This window comes from Lampetra fluviatilis, chromosome 16 (assembly GCF_964198595.1).
Source record: "Lampetra fluviatilis chromosome 16, kcLamFluv1.1, whole genome shotgun sequence".
NCBI classification, from domain to species: Eukaryota; Metazoa; Chordata; class Hyperoartia; order Petromyzontiformes; family Petromyzontidae; genus Lampetra; species Lampetra fluviatilis.
The window spans coordinates 11,852,346-11,873,925 of record NC_136290.1 but is presented as its reverse complement, the minus strand read 5'-3'; the positions used below and the strand labels follow the sequence as shown (position 1 = coordinate 11,873,925).

Below are 21,580 nucleotides of genomic sequence, written 5' to 3'. Positions count from 1 at the left end.
ACCAAACCAGGTAATATATTTTAAAAAGATCTCGTTTCTATTATCCTATTTGTGGTCAATGGTCGAAAAATATTTTTTTAATTCCTGCCTGCTCATGTGGTTGGTATCTAAATTGTCCATTATTACGTTCCATTTGATGTTCGTGAACAATCTATATATGTGCGATAGGCGAGTAATGCATTTAATTCTTATAATCAGTTGTATCGTACATTTTTATAGAATCGGGCCTCTTCTATGATTCAGGTTTATAATATTGAGTATTAAGTTCGTATAAAACTCCACTAATTTAGTTTAAATAGCTGGGCCAGCTTTTCTGACAATTCCAGTGATACTGCTTCTTTGAAGCTATGCATAGCTATACACGCTGGTCTGGGAGATTTCAGTGTTTTTTAACATCCTGCAAAGTGCAGAGTTTATATTGTTTAATGCGACACCTTAAACCTCACACTGATTTTCCCAGATAGTTTCCCCAACGGCATTTGTTTAGACACCTAACCTTGGACGATCTTCAATGCAATATAAACGGCGATACTGTAGGTGGCCTGACAAATCGGTGCCAATGGATGCCCTGATGTAAGTCCAAAGTTGTTACCAGTTCAACTTTGGACTGATTAAACAAACAAAACTGGGATCAATCTGGGTGGCTCATGAGATTATGGATTGTAATTTCCAATGTGCAATATAACACACCCTTTAACTGCTATTTTGCGATATAAATTGGCATGTTTAATATATCTATCCAAAATTGTAAACTTGGACGTGCATGGAAAATAAACATGACTACTGTAAACCAATTAATTTTGGACAATGTCCAGAGTACAATTAGCTTCCTGTAAACATTAACACGTGTAATATTAATAAACAGGTAGAAAAACATATGCATGTTCGGCTTCATTTTTTTAATAACACAGCTATGTAATAGTGGAAACAATCTGACAATTATATAGACATATGCTTTATTATTACAAGTGGAGATGGCACGTTTACTCAATGCAAATGCACACCAGCATGGCAAACACCATATGAATAGAGAAGATGAAAAAATAACTTCAATCATTGAATCTCTGAAACACTGAATAATATGTACACAGCTCAAGATCACCCCTATTTAACAGATTTACAGTCGACACAGTAGACACCTCCAACTGTCAGCATGGCTGGGATGCAGGATTTTTGTTTTCTTCCATTCAGCCGAGTGTGTTGGCCCTGTTGTAGAAAAAAAATAACACAATTAAATAGGATATAAGAGTGTAAAGTGAAATAAAAAAAGTAGCAGTTCAGAGCATCAGCAAACAAAATTGCTGCTAAATTAATTTACTTAAAATATGTCCAGCTTTAACTCAGGTATCAGTCCATTTTAACCATCTGACTAGAAAAAAAAACAAGGATGTACCAATTAACTGATTATAACCAACTCTCATGTTTGCAAGACAATTGTATTAGACAATGCAATACACACTTATGCGTGTATAAAGATAAAAAAAATTTCAGTTTATGCAATTGTGCATGTACAGATAATGTTTTTCTAGTTAATGCATACTGTATGCGATTCGTTCATGAAAACCTACAGGTTCATGGCAATATTTCCAGTGGATTAGACTTAAAGCACACCAAAAACACATTCCTGCGTAGGGAGCTAGTAGGAACGTTGGGTTGTTCGGTCAATGGCCAGGGTCAACGGCGGCGTGGTGTATTCCGCAAATATGGCCGACTGTGAGTGAGGGCGGGCACAAGCCGGCGTGAGTAGGTTAAACGTTGAGTTTTATAAGGGCACCACGGGGTGACCAGCCCCTCCCCACCCAGCCCCACCCCCCACCCTCCCCACTCAACCCCTCCCCACCCAGCCCCTCCCCACCCAGCCCTCCACTCTCCACCCAGTCCCACCCATCCCATTTGTGGATGCACGACGGACGGACACAATAATCCCCTGTGGGCTGGTGGAACCAGGTGGCTCCTACCAGTATAATTGTTTCTCAATTCGAATTTTAAGCCAGAATTGTCGAGGGAGTAACTTGCGGCATGCCGCTTAGCAAGGAACCTATTTTGACTTGAAATTTAAACATACACATGTTATGCATTAGATACGTCATCAGTTGATTTCAGTGGGTACCTCTACCCACTGAATAGAAAGACCCTTTGCAGTGGCAAGAGCACCATGTGAAAAGCTCACAAACGTTCTCACAATTGCCATTGACTAATCTGTTTTTAGGGTTGGATGTTCCTTGACTCAAACAGCTCATATCGTAAGGATACACACACACAGGTTGTGTGTGCTGGGTTATCTAAAACAAGTCTGAAAGTCCACCAATGAAGAAAATCACTCAAATTGACACGACAGTAACACTACACTCCAGTATTGCACCGATGTATGAAAATGTACAAGAGCATCTCAATCTCAGAAATGGCGTTAATAATTCTACTTTACATATTAATTAGTTACCAGGATGAGACCATCAACTCACTAGACTTGACGATGCAATTTAATCATGGTTGGCTGAAACGTTGACTCCGGTACCTTGGCGGTGCTAGTTTAGCTTTCTGAACTAGAGCCGGCACAATTGGTTGATTAATTAACGAAAACTTGTGATCAACTACCTTGTTGTAGGAAATTACTCAGGCCAAATGACACCCTTGCAAAGGCAGGAAACCCCTTGAAGCCCTGCCCACCACATCATATCCAACAGCGCACGTGGGAACAGACTTTTGTCCCAAACAATTTTACGTCATATAATAAGTCAAGTAATTGAACTGACAATCGAGTAATCGATTACTTTATTTATTGGACATCCCAGCTCTATGCTGAACCCCGAGCCCTCTGGGCGAACTCCCTTCCTCGTACTCCACAATTTAAAAACCAATATAAGCTTGTTTTTACCAGGTAAGGCCCACTGACCTCTCTAGCTTTTTTTCAGAAGCGACATGGCCACAAATGATAGCTGACTGAAGTGGCTTATCGTGTAGAAATTAATAACAGCCAAATATTCTAAATGGAGAAAAAAATCTGCGCGGGGAGAAATATACAGGCGTCAGGGTGGGGATGGAACCCACGTCCTCCTGTACACCAAGCGAGGTAGCTAACGTCTCCCGTCTAGCGAGTATCGACTCCGCACGGGGCCCAACCTTGCAAATGTGCCGATGGCGACGATGCTCAGGATGAGCTCTGCACCGTGCAGCGCGAGGAGGATTCCGTTGATGATGACCTCGACGCGCAGAACGTACGTCTGCAACAGCAGCAGGTAGACGGAGAGCACCACGGCCGGCACTGTGAGCCCCACGCCCACGCTCAGAGGAACCTTCCGCTCCGTCAAGTTCCCCTTGCTGCCTACCAGGTGCGACACACAAGACAAACGCGTTTCGTTCGCTAATACGATGTTGTTGCTGCGCTTGTACGCCCCCATGTCTACGAGGCAGCACACCTTAACCAACTCGTACTGACCAGCTTGAAGTACGGTCAGATAACCCCAATGACACGCACAGCCTGGGGAGACCCTCACCTAGCAATCAAATTGAAAGGGCTGTAGGTGCACATTATGTGCAAGAACTATATAATGTTTATACCAACATTTCATATGTATATGTAACACAAATACGCCACTAAAGGTATATTATTATTATGTTGTAACATTAGCCTGCTGAGCTCAAAGGGAGGGTTTAAAGGGAAGGATTTGCTCACAGAAGAAGATGCGGAAAATCTCGATAAGTGTGAGCACAAAGAGCAGGATGATGTCGAGGGCCAGGTTGGAAGAGGGGTAGGGCAGCACTTGACCTGCAGATGACAGCACATGACCTCGAAGTCAGTGTTACTAGACTCCAGTTCTTGCAAGTAGAAACAGAACTCAGGTTTGCCAGGTTCACAGCATAGTACACGAAACGTTACTATCCATACCTACATACACACTCGTATAGAGAACATACACCGATATCCAGTACTTTGTGATGAGAATGTTGGCATCAAAACGGCAAACGGCAATTAATGGGATTCAAGAACATGCCCAACAAACACCTGCTTAGTGACCACACCACCCCACTGCCTGGCTTTCATCTTCCATGGAAACAATAGGCAATGCTTAACCAGATTGTCCAAAACCAGACAATGAAGACACCTAATGCACAAGTGGAAACATAAGAGTCTCCTGTTTGTAAGTGCTAATAAAAAACAATGAATCATATAACTTCACACTGCCCGAAATATAATTTTAAAGTCGGTGTATGTGCAATTCACCAACTGTCAAAACAAATGAACGGCTAGATCAATTTGAACTGAATCTTGAATAGTTGCTCATTGGCCACAAAAAATCAAAGTCCAGTATGATGTACTCATAAACACATCTTATACACAGCTCCAAAGAAAAAATATATTTACGATTTGATGCAATATATATTATTCTATGTTATAAATTATTTGAAGAAAAGTGACAGGCCTTACCTTTGTAAATAAAAATCAATGCCTCTGCGATGAAAAAAAAGCCAAGATACCAGCCATTCAAAAAGAGTAAAAATTGCAAGGGTACTGAAGAAAGCTGGAGTGTTTCAATTAAGGAAATTTACAATTCATATTAAAAGAAAACAAAGTCACAGGCGCAATCGGAAGTTAGAACTGACGGTACAAATTCTGAAAAAAAAATCACCACGTTAATCATTAACACTGCCATATAACAGTAAAATACCCAAATGATGACTTGGGAAAATAACTGCCCTCTTATCATTACTTTGCATGCAATCGCTTGTATTTATGATTAGAACATATATCTCAACAAATTACGAGTTCTAAATAGGATCTGATTAAACACAGCATTCATATATAATTAATTTGCAACATTTAATATTTTACTGTAGAATATTCTTAAAATGTTTAATCACTGCCACGTGTATATTGTGTTTAGCGTGCTCATCATCTGACATCAAAGGATACGATCATATTCGCTCTCCCTGAAAGAAAAAGACGAAATTGTATTGGTTAATCATTCACCATATCCATAGCTATTAAAGCAAAGAAATCTGATATTTGCAGCAGTCTTCATACCAACTTGTGTTATTGGTTAGACATTCACCATATCCAAAGTTATTAATGCAAAGGAACGAGATATTTGCAAACAGTCGTCATACCAATATATATCCCTTTGGCAATCCACTTCTGGAAGAAGGCCTCCCCATTATGTGTCTGTCATGAGGATTGTTTGACCATACTTGACCACACTGGTCAGAGTGGGTTGGTGAATGTGATTCCCCCTGGACCGGTTCAGACATCACTCGCCACTGTTATTAGCAGTGGCTGGGAGTCAAACTTCGGTCGTCAGGGTCAGAGTTCAGTGCACTAACCACTGCACCACCACTCTTAACCACTGCACCACCACTCTTAACCACTGCACCACCACTTTCAGTTTTCAGTTTACAGTATTTGGTATAGCCCTGTGAGCCATTCGGCTCTTGAATCGGGTGCAACCGCAACAAAACTAAAAACAAAAACATGAACAAGAAACCATCTTAAAGTGACTATGCGCAAACAGAAAAATCCAGGAAAAAAATGCAAAGTCTTCCAGAAAAAGCACCGTACACCAACGCTGTGTGCAAAAATCCCAATGGGGTGCAAGTTAAACAACAACAACAACAACCACAAGACAACTTAGATTAAAGCCATCAGTCTGACTCCGTACTACAACAAACAAAACATGGCAAAACCAAAAACTTTTCGAAATCACCAAAATAAAGCCATAAGCAATGTAACTTAACCGTCAACAACCAGGTTAAATATAACGAAATGACTATTGGACAGTTAATAGGGCTAATATAGATAACTCTGCGGGACATTGGGCTCATGATCACAACATTAGGGACATAACATCCTGGTTACTGTAAACTGAGCACACCGTCACCGCTATAATTTGAATCACCAGCGGACAGACTGCGCCACGCAGTGGACAGACAAGAGTTGAAATGTTTTAGCGTTTCGTCAAGTGAACGGTTATTATGGGTATACCCGCCTCTGCCATAATACCGTGGAATTTCCATCACCGACGAATGATTTGATCGAGATGAGTATCGCTTAGCCCCCATTAGAGGGGTATTATCAGGCATGATCAATCCACTGCTGGGTGTGTTGACCGCACAGATGCATCGACTTAAGTTTTCAACCTTACTTTTTACGGTTCCTACTTTTGAACACGTGTATTACATTTAGCAACAATTTCATCATCGGCAGCCGTGGTCAATCCACTGCTGGATGAATGCCCTCCCTAAGCCGCCGTTACCTCTCACAATCCTGCAATGTGAATAAGCCACCTAGCACCCCAACATTAACACATTTCGTCGCTCCGTCTCCACGGTGGTAACCGTCTCGAGCGAGTTACATCCCTCTGTGTGTCCACTGCCTGGCTGGTTGTCTGACAATGAACTTTAGATATAGTTTATAAATCCCAGATTCAGTCGTAAACCCAAGATCCAGCTATACATTCCAGATTCAGCTATAAATCTCAAATTTAGCTATACATCCCAAATGCAATTATACACCCCACATTTAGTTATAATCCCTAATTCAGTTATCAACCCAAATTCAGTTATACATCCCAAATTAAGTTATAAATCCCACATTCAGCTATACATCCCAGAACCACAATAAGCATTAATCGAGGCCATACACAGTAACACAAGGCACACAAAAACTGCTTTAGAAGCAACCGTGCATTGAATTCAGACAGCTTAACTACGCCATCAAGTTCTTACTCGTTTAACTAACTCGGTTGATTAATAACAAAACGTTTAATATTTTCTAACATTCTCTTTGGGTCTTTCGGTAAAGTCACGTCGATATAAAAATAAATAAATACAAATTCAAATAATAACAAATCACGACGTTACGATCGCAACACAAGCAATCATCTTCAGGTGAAAACATACAGCACGCGGACTGCTAAGGCAGGAATAAATATTAAATGTTATAACATTTTCTAACATTGTCGATGTATTAACTCTAAACGCGACACAGCCGCGTTGCCATAGCGACGTAGAAGCTGCTCACCCCTCGCGGCCATGTTGCTCCTCCCAGAGTTCCTCGTGGCAGCGACCGCATCACGTGACCGTGACTCACTTCCGCCCCAGGGCAACGGGGCGAGAATCGAATAATCGATTGTTGACAATTCGATTCTCTTGAGCCGTGGATCGATTGCAACAGTAACTGGAGTTTTAAGTTCATTTTATTTAGCCCAAAAGTGAGAACTTTAAGAGGTTAGATTAGTCACCTGGGGCACCAAAATTAGAAGAAGAAAATAAACAATTAGCACAATCGCGTTTTAGAAACAAATTCGAAAAGACGATACACTAAATTATTTATTAAAATATATTCCAGTAAATAAAAGTTGCTTCAGACAAATGACTCAATGTTAGACCACAGCAATTTCTCAGCAATATAAGTCTAAGAGCCCTCCCCCCCTCGCTCAATCACCGTAGTCTCCATATTAAAAGACGTACCCCGAAATTTTGCGGCGGTGGCAAGAACGTAAACTCCTGGACATCTGTGACAAAGCGCTTTACAGCTAATCGGATTCTGATTATACACATCCGATCTGATCATATTATGAGACGCACCCCTTGACGTTTGCTTTAGGGTGGGAAAAAAAGATCGTAAACCCCATCATCACCGTCGACTCGTTGATTCAATTCGAGTTACATTTTACAAGAAACAGACTATCAGAACCGTTAAATCCAAATCGATTCGATTCCCTTTACACACAGTAAAGTGTAGGAATCGATTCGTCTTTCCCTTGTCTCGCACGTTGAATCGAACAAATTTTAATCGATTTGCTTCCGTGTCGAATCGATTCTTCTGCCCCGTCCGCCAGTCTCGGGTCATATTCGCGTTAACATCGCTCAAGAATTTGTTCTCTTAAAGTTGTCATCTTTTAAGTTGTAAGGACGTTAACGGTGCCAACATCTCTCTCGCCATGGCCCTGAGACAGACTCCCTTGACCTGCAGCGGCCACACGAGGCCGGTCGTGGATCTGGCGTTCAGTACCATCACCCCTTACGGCTACTTCATGATCAGCGCCTGCAAAGGTGCGAGGCCGCCCGCGGGAGGCGCTAGGACAGGCCGTAGGCTCTATCGTGGAGCTAGGCCGCGGCGTGGCCATGTGTGCAAGTGAGGGGAATGAATGGTGGTGGATACTCGTGTAATAAGGTTAGAATGGTGTGGTTGTATTGACGACAGTGGTGTTACTTTGTTAAATATACAGTGGTTTGAATGTATAGAGGGTTTTTATGGTAAGAGTATAGAATACATATTGGTTTTAAACTAAAATGTACAGGATATAGGCCATTAATGATAAGATTGTATGACATTTACAGTGGTGCACATATATAATTATATCGTCTGTAGTGTTCATTTATAGGGGATGTATTGATGTGATTGTATCGAATCTATTGGTATGAATATAACATCTTCAGTGGGGTGGCTGTGTGACTTTAGAAATTAGTGAGAATATCATCAATTTACAGTGATGTGAATGTATTAAATTAGTGATGTGTGTGGAATCTATGGAATAGAGTGGTGTGAATTTATAGACTAGTGATGTGAATCTTTATCGTGATGTGAATCTGTAGAGTACAATGGGATGCGACTGGAGTAGTGTTTATTTATAGTACTGTGATGTTAATCTGTAAAATCCAGTGCTGTGAAAAGAAGTAGGAATCTATATTCTTGGTTCTTTCGGTAAAGTCACGTAGAAGGGAAATAATAACATAATAAAAATAATAAACAATACAATTCTCACGACGTTTCGACTGCAACACAAGCAATCATCAGGTGTGAAATCCACAGCGATAATTTTATATATTTTTTATTGTATTAGTTCCCTTCTACGTGACTTTACCGAAAAGACCAAGAATATGAATCCCTGCAGTCACGAAAGCTTTAAATAAAGTAGGGATCTGTTGACTATTTGGTGGTACACCACTTATATGCTATGTTAAGTCACGTACTATAACGCCAACATTTATAATCCATTATAACGACTGCGAATTCGGATCTATGAATATCACATTACAGATAATTATTTGCAGATGAAGCAAGTATTTTCAAGTCTGTTTTGCATTGCAGACAAAACCTCTGGTGCTTTTCGTGAATGTGTGTGTTCTTGAATCTTCCAGCAAGGAACCGAGCCAGGAAGATGAATATGTCGCTAAAACCTGTAACATTTACTACCTTGATAATTGTTTTTTTACCCTTCTATCTGGCAACAAAACTGACACCTTTTTACAAGGAGTCATGTTTGCATAGACCACAATACCTGCAGTCATAATGCAAACAAAAAACATGACTCTGATAATGTGCACTGTCCTTGAAGTTGATTGGTCCACACCCGAGACAGCTTTCCTTAGAGCCTAGTTTCACATGGGTTGGACCAGATGACGCCAAAAGGCGCACAACCAATTATCATATTTTTACTGGCAAATGAGGTTCCAATGGTGTAAATTAACTACCTTTGTGATTTTGCCGACTTTGGACGTAGACGGGAAACCAATGCTGAGGCAGGGAGACACGGGAGACTGGGTCGGCACCTTCCTGGGCCACAAAGGAGCGGTGTGGGGTGCCACGCTCAACCGCGATGCCACCAAAGCCGCCACCGCTGCCGCGGATTTCACCGCGTAAGGGTCTTGTAATGTCATTGTTGTCGCCCCAGTGGCAGACATTTGTTGCAGTAGCTTCACGCGACCGATGGATTTATTTTGTTGAACTCGGCAAACGTTTGGCTCCCTTGAGTGAGTCAGTATTCGTAGGACGTGTGACAAAAAGAGCTTGCCTTGCCTCTCGGCCATCATGAAGAAGTAAAGTTGCGTGTTTGTTGGCTTTGAACACCTCCGTTGGCACCGTGTAATTGTATTTTAAAGTGCAATATGCATCTTAATGCCTCCATATCATTTATTCCTTACAGTGATGAGTTACAAGGCCAGCATGCAGTTAATGTTTAAGAACACATAGTTTGGCGATATTACAAAAATGTGAATGAAATACCTTCTTTAAAAGTTTTGACAATTGGAATACGGTATTAGAAGTTAGGCTATTTTTGACATAACTTCCTTTTGGATAACTGAACGTAATAATGAAAAGCCACATACCATTTGCCTAAAGAAGCGAATATTTAATCGTTTCATATTACCCACTGGATATGTACAAAGCCCATATTAATACTGCATGGATGGTGTCGGATACAAAATGGTAAATTCCACGTTGATGAACACTTTTAACGGACACATTGAGACTCGAGTGTGAAATCTCAACTTCTCCACCTTTTCTTCTTGTCCACAGTAAAGTGTGGGACGCCATATCCGGTGACGAGGTTGTCAGCTTCACACACAAGCACATCGTTAAAACTGTCGACTTCACCGAGGTAATGGTGTAATTCTCACTGCAGCATATTTAACGTCTCTACAGCTTGTTATTCGATGAATTATTAAATTAATGTTTTCTACTTTGGTGCGTTGTAGTGCCTGTAGTTGCTGCAGCGGTCACGCAAACTAATGCAGGAATAAAAAAAATTGTCACGCACACAATACTATGTATGAATCGTGTGCATTTTATTCAATGCATCATTATACTTTTATTGAGAAACAGATCGTAAGTACACGATGTGTTTATTTTTACTAGAAATCGTCCCCACAAGACTAGAAAGTAGGGGTGTAAAGTTGCGTCGAGTTGAGTAAATTTTAAGGCTTGGGTACATGTATTAAATCACACATATAATATTTGATGTGTTTCGATTTAAAGCTTTTTTTAGTTTTTTACATGGTGGTTTGGGCTGCTGCAGCTCCTTACTATAAAAATTCCTTCCCTTTATTACTGCTAACCCTACTTCCTCCCTTTGTTGCTGCTAATCCTACATAATGTACGGGCATAATATGACTTTGAGACCCCCCCCCCACCTCCATATCTGCATTTTCCATAAATATGCTGAATTCCTCTGTTGATATGCAAATTCCTTGGTCAAGGCGCCCTTCCTCCTCTAACCCAGCTTAAATATACGCTGCCAAGCTTGGTGGTGTTCATTCAGACGCTGTCTTTCCGACAGACCTATTCTTCCCTTGAGGACGGCTTCTTGCGTTGTGGCCGGAACGTCGTGAGAATTGTATTTTATTATGTTTTATTTTTATTCTTTTCCTTCTACGTGACTTTACCGAAAGAACCAAGAAGATTTGATGTGTTGCGATAGATCACATGCATAGGATATGATGCTGCTTTAGTAAATAATATAAAAAGTAATGCAGAAAATTTTAAACAATGTGAATGTGATGGTAAAATCAAGCAATGGAGTGACAGTACTGTAGTAATAGTGCAGTAAAGTCCAGAGGCTGTGCTTGATTTAAGGTGCAGGCACACACATCTGTGCTGAACTCGATGGGGTGTTTCCTTGCAGGACAGTGTCCACTTGCTCACAGGAGGACAGGACAAGATGCTGAGGATCTATGATTTGGAGAAAACAGACGCAGGTGGGATTGCACACCCAGCTGTGTTGGAAAGCATTGATCTTACATGCAATGAGGTTACGATGTTGTATTAAACACATTTAATTTCTTAAACCAATATGCCTCCTCACCACCAGAAATGGTCTGCACATCTTTCAGCTGGGGGTTTCAGATAAAAATATAAAACGTTCCAAGACACTACACAGCTCATGCACGAGAAGTGGTCAATATACCAAACTACTTTGGAGTGCAGCAAAATCAATTTTCTGTACTTCTGACCTCCCACGTCTATGCCCCCTTCACTTTCAAATAACCTCTAGGACCCACCACGCTGCATGGGAAGAAGCTTGTCATCCAGCAGTGGATTGACAAAAGAGCTATACGTAGTAACATGTTTTCACGTGGGCTTGAATAAGTAGTCAATTTTTATGACCATTACAGCACCATTGTGAACTTAATTTAGACTGAAACTGAGAATGCACTTGATTAAAAGTGGCACAATTTACAGGTGTCATTGACCATAGGTGCGACGGGACTTTGTCTTGTGTTGGTTCAGAGCCCCAGTTGTTGAGCGGTCACACGTCGGGCATCAGGCGCACCGCGTGGTGCACGGGGGAGAAGCTCATCATCTCTGTCGCTGACGACAAAACCATCCGGTGAGAACGAAACCTCCGGTGAAGTGCCAATGCATTTCCTACGTGACATGCAGTTCACCCTTGCATGCAACTCCAGCTTCCAAGGGAACACCTGGCATGATGTCTTTAGTTCACTAAACCGAGGGCGGGGGTATAAATAGTTATATGCATAATGTACATGATGTCTTTTTTTGAAAAGAAACAGGATATTTTACAGTGGCACGCACCATCGATACATCATCCACATCGCACTACTGATGCATATTCACCCAAAACTGCATTCGACCATGTTTATAAAATGGGCTTAAAGTCAATAAACCACAGCTCTTTGTACAGTCACTGCTGAATGAAGGCCTCTTCATACCATGTTACTCTATGCTGGTCAGTGTGGGTTGGTGAAGTCTCCCCCAGAACCAGTTGAAGTATAACTTACCATTCTTGTCCGGGAATCGAACTCGGTTTGAAGTGTTCATAGTGCAGTGCATGAACCATTTTGCAGGGTCATATTCATGTTTAAAAGCACTTAAAAGACACATCTTTGAAGCCTGACTTAACACCACACTTAGCTCGACTTAACCAAACAGCGTGTGCAACATATCCTGGTGTATTTTTCTGTTTACAATGACATCAGGCTGAAAGGTAATCGGCATGTGAACCTCTTTCCAGGCTGTGGGACCGAGCCACGGGCACGGAGGTAAAGTCTGTGACACTGCCCATGTCAGCAAGCAGCATGGAGTACCTCCCAAGCGATGAGATTGTGGTGATAACCTACTCACGCACCATCGCCTTCTACAATGCGCTCACGTAAGGGTTCCACATATCCCGCCAACGTCTGCGTGTTGTTTTTGGCTTGTGTTTGCATACACTTTCTTGCTTTGACTTTTGCTCAACAGCCAGCAGTTTGTAAAAAAAAATTGTACCTTCATTTGATTCTTCCAGCTTGGAACTGATCAAGCAATTCGAGGCTTCGGCGTCAATAAATTCAGCTTCGCTTCATCCGGAAAAGGAGTGCTTCATAGCCGGCGGAGAAGATTTCAAGTTGTACAAGTTTGATTACACCACTGGAGAGGAACTCGGTAGGTGATTGTCATTTCAGTTGCATCAGTTGAGTTGATTCCGCATCATATAGCCCTCCTGTATACATCGCAATTGGCCTAATAATATGGATAGGCGTGGTCTTAAGGGGTATGCAGTCAGGGGCAGCTACCCAGAGTACAAAGCTGTTGGGGGCACAGGGAATATGACATTTGCCATGCCAAGGCCTGTCCAGTACACGTTTGTTTAATTTACAAGGGATGTTCAGATTGTCAAGTGACGATGTACTATGAGTCACAGAACAAGAAAAAAAAAATAACCGGTTTACCTCCTGTATGAGCTTCACCACTGTGGTAGTGTAGGTGACTGTTGATGTTGGTGGTGAAGCACCTCGCTATGAACATAAGCAACCCCAGTTTGATTCCCGAACATGGATAGCATTAGTACCAAGTGATATCTGAACCAGTCCAGGGCCTACCCTAGTTCACCTGCAGGCTTAAATTATTACCTGCTGCTGTGTATAAATAACCACTTTGGTGATAATTGCAGCCGGGTGTGACGCTGGTCATACCACCCCCTCCTGCATCATTAGGGCCTGAACAGATGCTCCCTAACGGCACTTGCCTTCACAGTCCGAATGGCTATACGGGGGATATTCGTGTTTTGTAAACACGTAAGTGAATCTGCAGGGAAAAAAGTCATTGGGAGGGTCGTAAACCATGACATTTTAGACATTTTATAGTATGTACCAAAGTAAACACCTTTGAAATGGCAGAAAATCTGCTTTTTTGCAAGTACACCTGCTGCACAGAATAAGGTCATTCTGACAGTTGTGTTGCTGTTTATATCGGTGTTTCTCAACTTGTCTTTTTGTGGCCATCTCGCATTGTCAATGTGCGTGCAGAGTCGTACAAGGGCCACTTTGGACCGGTGCACTGCGTGCGGTTTAGCCCCGACGGCGAACTATACGCCAGCGGCTCGGAGGACGGGACGCTGCGACTGTGGCAAACGGCCGTGGGGAAGACGTACGGCCTGTGGAAGTGTTTGCTGCCTGGTGAGCAGACAGGTGTTATATACACACATGTCAACACAACTCTACGGGACGACCACTTAACGTGTTGCAAACATTTGCCTTTTTATCCACCGTTTGGTGAAAATATGCCGATGTTTCCTACATCAATGGTGAGGCACAGCAGGCAGATACTGAACACTTGCCCATGTTATATCAGTTGTAATAGAGTGAGCTAATATAATATTTCTGGGCTTTACCTGGTAAAATAACAGTTAAGTTGGTTAAACTCACTGCACTTGATCGAGGACGCGGTATAATCACGGACGGCTGGAACACAGATTCAAACCCAGCATCTCAACGATGCCAGCTCAGCACCCTGCCCTGTGAGCCACCAGATCACCTCCACCGCATACTCATTACACACAAAGCGCTTGCCACAAATGAACCACAATACTTGATCTCGTCAAGGAGCATAAACCATCACGCGAACTCAGGTCACCCTCGCAGCGGATTTTGGCTAGCCATCGAACAAAGACGGTCACCGAATCGCGCGCTTTTAGATGCGCTTCTGCGGCAGTCTGGAACCCTCTTCCATGGGCAATGATGTTTAAGTAAATTCGTAAAGATGCAACTCTGTGCTCACCAGATACCTATTGGCCTCTGGTAGAAACACATGTAGTACAATACAATGTACCATGTGTATTCATAATATCTAATGCTGCATCTCACCTACAAGAATGGTCCCATAACAGCTGCTGTCTGCAGTTAATAATCACTTGTAAAAGGAGGGATATTAAAACACGAAGCTAATTTTTGTTGGTCTATTTAAAGGAAAATTGTACATCACATTGACCATTTTATTTGGCAATGATTTTATAGCCGTGACTGTATATGCACCTTTTGAACGTTAAAGTGCAATGTTAGCGCCTGCATAATTATTTTGAAACTTATACACCAACTTGATGACATTGCATATGCTTTTCCGCACACTGTACGTTACACATCGCCCAAGCAAAGCCGGTTTTCTGCTCCTCTGCACTCTTACCGCCCCATGTTCCCACAGAGGAGCTCACTGCAGATAACGGTGAGACGGTGATTGGTGGCCCCGATGGCACTCCAGAAATGAAAGCCTGAGCGACACAAGCTGGTGTAAACCTGCATCTCAGTACACAGCTGCTCACGACTGGAGCAACAGCAGGGGCGGAGGCGGCAGCAAAGAACAAGGGTGCAAGAAGATAAAAAAAAAACATCTTGCAAAATCAGGGGCACTAAACACTCGCCTGTTTGCTATCGGTTGTAAACGAGTGCGATGAGAGACTGTGCAATACTCGAGCAGTCTACAAAAAGGAAAAAAATAAAGAAACCGCAGGCGCTCGCTGTGCAAAATATTGGTCCGGAAGGCCGACCAGTGTGCATTGGTCGAGCAACATTTAAGAACGTTAATTTGAATTCAATTTTTCTTATGTAAGTGTTGGACATCGATTTGAAGTCCAGTGGTGTAAAGCAAGAATAGGTCACATTTGTTTCCTGTATTGACACGTATTGTCAATATGCAGTGACCTTTTATAAATGAGAGCAACATGTTGCCCACGCACAGATATTTTGCTAAGTGCAACTGTCACTGGACAGGGAAAATGGCACTTTTCTGTTCACAATATAATCATGGTGTACACAGTGCACAAGTCTGCCTTTGTAAGCCATCTGGAATTTATGTACAACAACATCAATAAATCACTTACGGCATCTCTGAAACCGTTTGCATCAAATGAATATAATGTGCAGCCGTTTTATCAATCCACTACTGGGTGCAGGCCTCGCCACAGCAGACAGCATGAAGTAATCAAATAACCTTCACGATCTGGTCAATAGAATAATACAAATCACATTTATTCAGCAATATGCAAAATACAAAAATTAAGGATATTTGGCAAATATGTAAAAAATAAACTAGCACTTCTTACATTAAATTATTGACACTATACACTATGTAACTTCCAAAAATGTTAAAGAAAATACATTTAGTGGTTGAAATGGACAATTAGCAGTGTTTAAATACAAACAGTTCAGATGTCAATTACACTTAAAATCCATGACCCATAACCCTGGAACATAAATCAACGTGATTTTTTAAAAAGCCGACATTGCAGAATATAATTACACTTTATAAAAATGTCTCCATCACATACCTTCTGAAAAGTTATTTAAAATCTGTCGGCTCGCAACTGGCAATGAAAAAACGCCATGCAAGCTTTTGTTCTTTTTGATGATGGGAAGAATGTGTTCAGTGATGGTGGGGTGGCTTTAGTTGGTCCTTGAGAAGGCCTTGCGGAGCCAGAGGGAATCCTCGTAGAGCCGGGGATCGCCCAGTCTGAGTGCTGTCCGCTTGTAAAAGTAGTAATAAAATACCGCTGCTGCACGTGCAAAGGGATACAGATGGTTGTTTTAACCAATGTTTTAATGGTCATTGACGAGGCCGCAGCAGACCGGCAAGGGATAAAATATAAAAGTGTTTATCTTGAACTATACGGAATCTCATTTTGCGCTTACTGAAAGTTAGCTAGCTCGACTCACCAAGTCTTTGAAAGACGAAGAGTGCTAGCAGTCCATCAGTCCACTGGAAAACACTTGATGGAGGCCAACGCACATGCTTGAGGTGAGAACAAAATGCCATTCAAGTTTGATTTACATAGCACACAAATACATCTCAAGATGCTGCACAGAAACAGCATATGCAGTCATTTTTGTTATTTAAGGTTCTGTGACTTCATTCTAAAACTCCGAAAAATACGTTTTACAAGCTAAATAAAATGGAAGGGTATTCCGGGGTTAAGTATAAACCTCTCAGGTAATGTGGAAAGGGCAATAACAAGAGGTTTAGGAGTCAAAAAGGCATGGGAGAGGTGATGGCACCAATGGCATTCGTGGCCAAATCCTGCCCGCTAAATAAAAATGCATGGCAGTGCTCCCCCCTAAAATAGGAAGTAAACAGTCCATTATATTATCAGCAGAGCAGTGCGTCAATTTGTATGCGTGTGTCTCCATGTGTATCGGTATACAACTTTTACATTTGGCTTCTTATATCCTTGTCTGTCTTCTATCCTTGTTTTACGACAACTCCCGGCCTCCTTCACTTGCCCCGCATACTTCTTCCTCAACCACTTTCATTGGCCTATCCCATAAACTATTTTATTCTACAAGTCACAGGGATAAATTGCATGGCATCTCATCAGAGATTGTTTTACCATTGTATAATACATCAATAAGCAATTAAGAGTACACACCATGAGAGGCTACATTTGTCTTTCAAGGCATATAACGATCTATGGACTCGTAACATCAATTCTTGATACATGCATCCAATTATAAAAGCAAAAATCTTAATTTTAATGCACATACATAATACAGTAGTTCAAATACATCCTCTGCATGAGGCTCTTGTATTCACATGCATTGTGGGTCTTATAATAGTTAGATGTCTCTTGTTACATTAGTTGCCTAACCCTGTGCTCCACTCACCACAATGGCAAAGAGAATCGGTTCATGATTTATGACCCCTGAATCGTAAATTCTTTCAAACGTGAGGTTGGAGAATCATTACAAGACTAATGACCACAGCTGCCGCATGCATCGTGAAGGGTCTAGGCCAGAATAATTTGAAATGTTTTTTTTTTCCAACCTGAGAACCCTGGTACAGGCTACTCACGTGGATATTACTCCACGTGTGGATGAATATCTCAATACAATAGGATTTACACCATTAAAAAAATCTGATAAAGCCCAGTGGAGGTTTGATGATTCACTCTCGGTGATTTGATGAACTTTTGTTATTCGGTTGAATATTTCTTTTGACAATGTCATTCACAATATAGAGGTCGCTAGTGGCTATGTGAACCCTTTAAAACTTGCACGTAAAAAACACATTGATTCTTAAGCAATTAAAAACATTTATCGATGCATTGTCACTACTCTTCAGCACGTGGGTGTTTGTGGGGCTCATTCCCGAATGGGCCCCAGCCACCCCGAGGATGCCCTAAAATGTGATGATTGTTGCCCTTGCTGTCCAATTGTTGTTAGTGCTGGGCCCCAGTTGCTTTGTTCCACACTGCGACTCAAGTGTTGCGCTCTCCCATGGTCCCTGCCCTGACCGCACCCCTCCGCACTTTTCGTTTACCATCATATTTTTTGTCCGGTGATACGAGTGCATTTATAAACTAAGCATATCCATTGACTTTGTTGTTGTTGCTTGTAAAATCAATCATGAGCTTCAACGCACCATGACCCAGACGTGGAAGGCAATGCTGAGGGTTAAGTACAGGGCCGACGCGAGGATGGTGGCCTTGAACTTTTGTATGAGCACGCTCACGAGCCCGGCTTGAAAAACGAACGTGTTGAAGAACATCAGGAAGATGATGATGACGTTAAAGAGGATTCCAGCATCCTGAATACTGCAATGCAGAACACAAACATAACTATGTTACGTTAACATTGACAGCACAATTCCATACATTACAAAACAGAAAACATTTAATACACAGCTAATATCACATCAATTATTATTTTAAAGGAAAATTTTCGTATACTTTTTTGTTCATTTATGCTTGTTTTTTGCACTGAAATGTTGCACAATTACGTTTTAGTTTTTATCCCAGGTCCCTATTGCATTACATTTTTGTCTTCATGACCACTCAATATATGTGCACAGTCCTTTTGTAAATCCACCGATGGATAAGGACCTGCTCACTCCGTGCAGATCTTTGGAGGATTTCTTATCTTCACCATGCTGGTCAGCGTGGGTGGTGAAGACGGGGACAACATTGGAACATACAAAGTACTCTACAGTACAGCTATGTATGTTGCTACACTGTCCTCTCCAAACAAGGTAGCTCCCTAGCAGTGGACACCTATTTCATGCATGGTGGTCTCCCATACAATCACAATCCAGGCTCAAATCTGCTTATGTTGTGGGTGACCTGGTCATAAGCACTTCATACTTAGTGAGAACACAGATTATATATACTAACTATGCTAACAGCATGAGGTACTTTCATAATATTTGCATCGATTAAATACAATCTGTCGTTTTTTTTAAATTCAACGTTTAACACACACTTTTAAATCGTTTTGCACAACACCATTTGGCATCAAACAACGAAATTGCAGCAAACAATAAAACGCGGGTGAACCACTGCACATCGCGGCACTCACATGAAGAGCACGAGCTGAATGACTTTCTCTTTGTAGAGCAGCTCCGAGAAGGAATTCACCACCAGGTCGTAAATGATCAGAAGGAACTGCACGGTCAGGACCAGGCTATAGTTCGTAACCTGCAGCATTGTCCCTGCGCTCTACGCGGGCGGACGGTTGTCTGACGTTAACCCCCACCGCTCGATCTAATCGTTCTTCGCGCGAGTCCTGTGCTTCCCAACACGGCTCGATCGGCCACAGTTCATCCCTCTTGATATGAAAAATCTGCAACGACAGTGGGCAGGTGGTACTCTCTTGACTTTCTTCAAATAACACCATTAATAACGGCACCTCCAAGCACACAACCCGCGCCTACCCGTGCACATCCATTCGTGTACTCATCTGGCGATGTAACATTCGTGGCTAAGGCTAAGCTGGCGCACACTGCATTAACTAAACACTTAACTAAGTGAAGCCATGTTCGTGCATGCAACAGTAACGCGCTCCGCTGACACGGGCTAAATATAGGCTGTAGAGCCATGGCGCGCATCTTTGGCTAAGTACCCTTAATTCCCTTACACAATCCTAAGTCCCATACCAGTGGCGGGGCACACAGCTTAATGGCAGCGCCGTCTCGTGGTCATTTGACAAGATAACATTGTGTCGTAACCCTCCACCACCCGACACGGCCAATCAGCAACAAAGTGTCACGTTGACAAAAGACGAATCGTTCACTACTTTAGCCCACCGGTGTGTTGAAGAGTGAATCCACAAAAAACACAAAACTGTAAATGTTGTGGATTCACTCTTCAACACACCGGTGGGCTAAAGTAGTGAACTATTTGTCTTTTGTCAACGTGACACTTTTTTGCTGATTGGCCGTGTCGGGTGGTGGAGGATTACGACACATTTATAAATAACGCGATCTAAACCAAAAACATTTATTATGAATAATATTGGTCGCGAAAGCCTCAGTGTTAAAGATAACCTATTGTTGCACACGCGAGTGACACGGTGAATGCGATGACTGCGACGGTAATTATTTTGATCGCCGTATGTGGCTTTTTTTGCGGAATACATTTATCTCTATGTTGGCAACCCTGCGTAAGTATTGTAAAAACAATACTCCTCTGGCAGAATGTACATATTAAAAAATACTTATATTGAAATATACATTATATTTAAGCATTACAAAAAAATATTTCGTGATATAGTACTGCGTTGGCAGTGGTGTACAAGCAAAGATAAGAAACAACTCAACACATTCGCCAATAACACTGCCCTAAAAAGAAGATACAGTAATAATAGGCGACGTTTCGGACAATGGTCCTTGTTCATAACACAGAGAGAGACCAGAACATTCGTATTTTTGTAACTTGGAAATCTGTGAAAAAGAGCTTCATAGATCATCGGATTCCTCCTGTAGTCTAAATAAAGATTATGATAGTGAATGACACAAATTAAACCGCTACAATAAGACTGCATGCATAATCTAAATATAGATTAGAAGTGGAGTCGGATAAGGTGACACGCTTTCGAAAAAGTTAAAGTCACAGCGGCAAAAAAATATTTTCCGAAAAATTTGATTTGGAGGAATGAACGCATTACGATATAAAGTGTATCAAAGCTATAGAGTACTGGATATCTATATAATACTACCTGTAGCTAAACGTAGTATATATTAAAAAAATACACGTGAATTAATGTTCACCAGTTTTATTGAAGTCCGTTACGCAGAAGCAAATTAAAACACCGATTCATTAAAGTTTCGCAGAACCCCGACCCTCGTAGGCCGAAGCCTCCCGCTTTTCCTAAGCGCCTTGCCGGGAACCTCGCCTCGGAGCCCGCGGAGCGGCGGTACTTCAAGGATGCGGTTCTCTGGAAGCTCCTAAAGCTATCAAAGCTTACAATTACGTTAACGCAAGCACACAACACCACATCATTACGCCGCAGCGTTATCCGTATTCATATCCAATAATATAATGATAAAACATCAAATCATTACCAAATACCTCAGCGTAGATCCCACGTTGGACACTTTACACTTTGTAGTCAACACAAATCACGCTTCACAAATACAACCAATGGGATCCACGACTGGCACCGTCACGTGAAGAGCTTGGACCAATCAAACTGCGCCGTACTCGAGGGTTGCGCCTATACGCTTTATGAAATCTCGCGTCGCCAAGCTAAGCAGTTTACGTGACGTCACCGCCGTTGCCGTGGCTACCGCGCATGCGCAGAGACGTAGGAACGATCCACG

General features: G+C 42.0%; 3 protein-coding genes across 6 annotated transcripts; 1 reads left to right on the top strand and 2 right to left on the bottom strand.

The window, feature by feature from the left end:
• Positions 1–889: 889 nt before the first annotated feature.
• Positions 890–7,190, bottom strand: LOC144936540 (transmembrane protein 216-like). Its single transcript, XM_078863730.1, has 6 exons — positions 7,016–7,190; positions 4,913–4,929; positions 4,427–4,520; positions 3,674–3,766; positions 3,121–3,322; positions 890–1,206 (listed from the first exon to the last, which is right to left on the bottom strand). Exons 1-6 carry the CDS (start codon positions 7,026–7,028, stop codon positions 1,188–1,190), a joined length of 438 nt encoding a protein of 145 aa, XP_078719856.1. The 5' UTR covers positions 7,029–7,190; the 3' UTR covers positions 890–1,187.
• A 625-nt stretch (positions 7,191–7,815) lies between these two features.
• Positions 7,816–15,902, top strand: STRAP (serine/threonine kinase receptor associated protein). Of its 2 annotated transcripts, none has more exons than XM_078863724.1 (9): positions 7,816–8,049; positions 9,501–9,636; positions 10,298–10,379; positions 11,403–11,475; positions 12,008–12,107; positions 12,753–12,890; positions 13,026–13,162; positions 14,026–14,187; positions 15,197–15,902. In XM_078863724.1, the coding sequence occupies exons 1-9, from the start codon at positions 7,938–7,940 to the stop codon at positions 15,265–15,267; spliced, it is 1,011 nt and encodes a 336-aa protein (XP_078719850.1). In that variant the 5' UTR covers positions 7,816–7,937; the 3' UTR covers positions 15,268–15,902. The 2 variants fall into 2 exon arrangements, with proteins under 2 accessions (XP_078719850.1, XP_078719851.1); XM_078863725.1 differs by having other exon boundaries at positions 14,026–14,175; positions 15,197–15,894.
• A 142-nt stretch (positions 15,903–16,044) lies between these two features.
• TMEM138 (transmembrane protein 138) lies at positions 16,045–21,391 on the bottom strand. 3 transcript variants are annotated; one of them, XM_078863729.1, is made up of 5 exons: positions 21,330–21,391; positions 19,339–19,602; positions 18,407–18,578; positions 16,705–16,780; positions 16,045–16,541 (listed from the first exon to the last, which is right to left on the bottom strand). In XM_078863729.1, exons 2-5 carry the CDS (start codon positions 19,464–19,466, stop codon positions 16,435–16,437), a joined length of 483 nt encoding a protein of 160 aa, XP_078719855.1. In that variant the 5' UTR covers positions 19,467–19,602; positions 21,330–21,391; the 3' UTR covers positions 16,045–16,434. The 3 variants fall into 3 exon arrangements, with proteins under 3 accessions (XP_078719855.1, XP_078719852.1, XP_078719853.1); XM_078863726.1 differs by having other exon boundaries at positions 16,046–16,544; XM_078863727.1 differs by having other exon boundaries at positions 16,046–16,544; positions 21,323–21,336.
• Positions 21,392–21,580: the final 189 nt, after the last annotated feature.

Excerpts from the sequence above, each read along its gene's own strand:
- LOC144936540 (XM_078863730.1), bottom strand. Across the intron at positions 3,767-4,426 it reads ATTGATTTTTATTTACAAAG|GTCAAGTGCTGCCCTACCCC; the intron begins GTAAGGCCTGTC and ends TGTCATCTGCAG. Across the intron at positions 3,323-3,673 it reads GATTTTCCGCATCTTCTTCT|GCAGCAAGGGGAACTTGACG; the intron begins GTGAGCAAATCC and ends CGCACCTGGTAG.
- STRAP (XM_078863724.1), top strand. The coding sequence starts at position 7,938 with ATGGCCCTGAGACAGACTCCCTTGACCTGCAGCGGCCACACGAGGCCG. Across the intron at positions 9,637-10,297 it reads GCTGCCGCGGATTTCACCGC|TAAAGTGTGGGACGCCATAT; the intron begins GTAAGGGTCTTG and ends TCTTGTCCACAG. Across the intron at positions 13,163-14,025 it reads CACCACTGGAGAGGAACTCG|AGTCGTACAAGGGCCACTTT; the intron begins GTAGGTGATTGT and ends ATGTGCGTGCAG.
- TMEM138 (XM_078863726.1), bottom strand. The coding sequence starts at position 19,466 with ATGCTGCAGGTTACGAACTATAGCCTGGTCCTGACCGTGCAGTTCCTT. Across the intron at positions 18,579-19,338 it reads ATTCAGCTCGTGCTCTTCAT|TATTCAGGATGCTGGAATCC; the intron begins GTGAGTGCCGCG and ends TCTGCATTGCAG. Across the intron at positions 16,781-18,406 it reads CCTTCCACGTCTGGGTCATG|CATGTGCGTTGGCCTCCATC; the intron begins GTGCGTTGAAGC and ends TCTCACCTCAAG.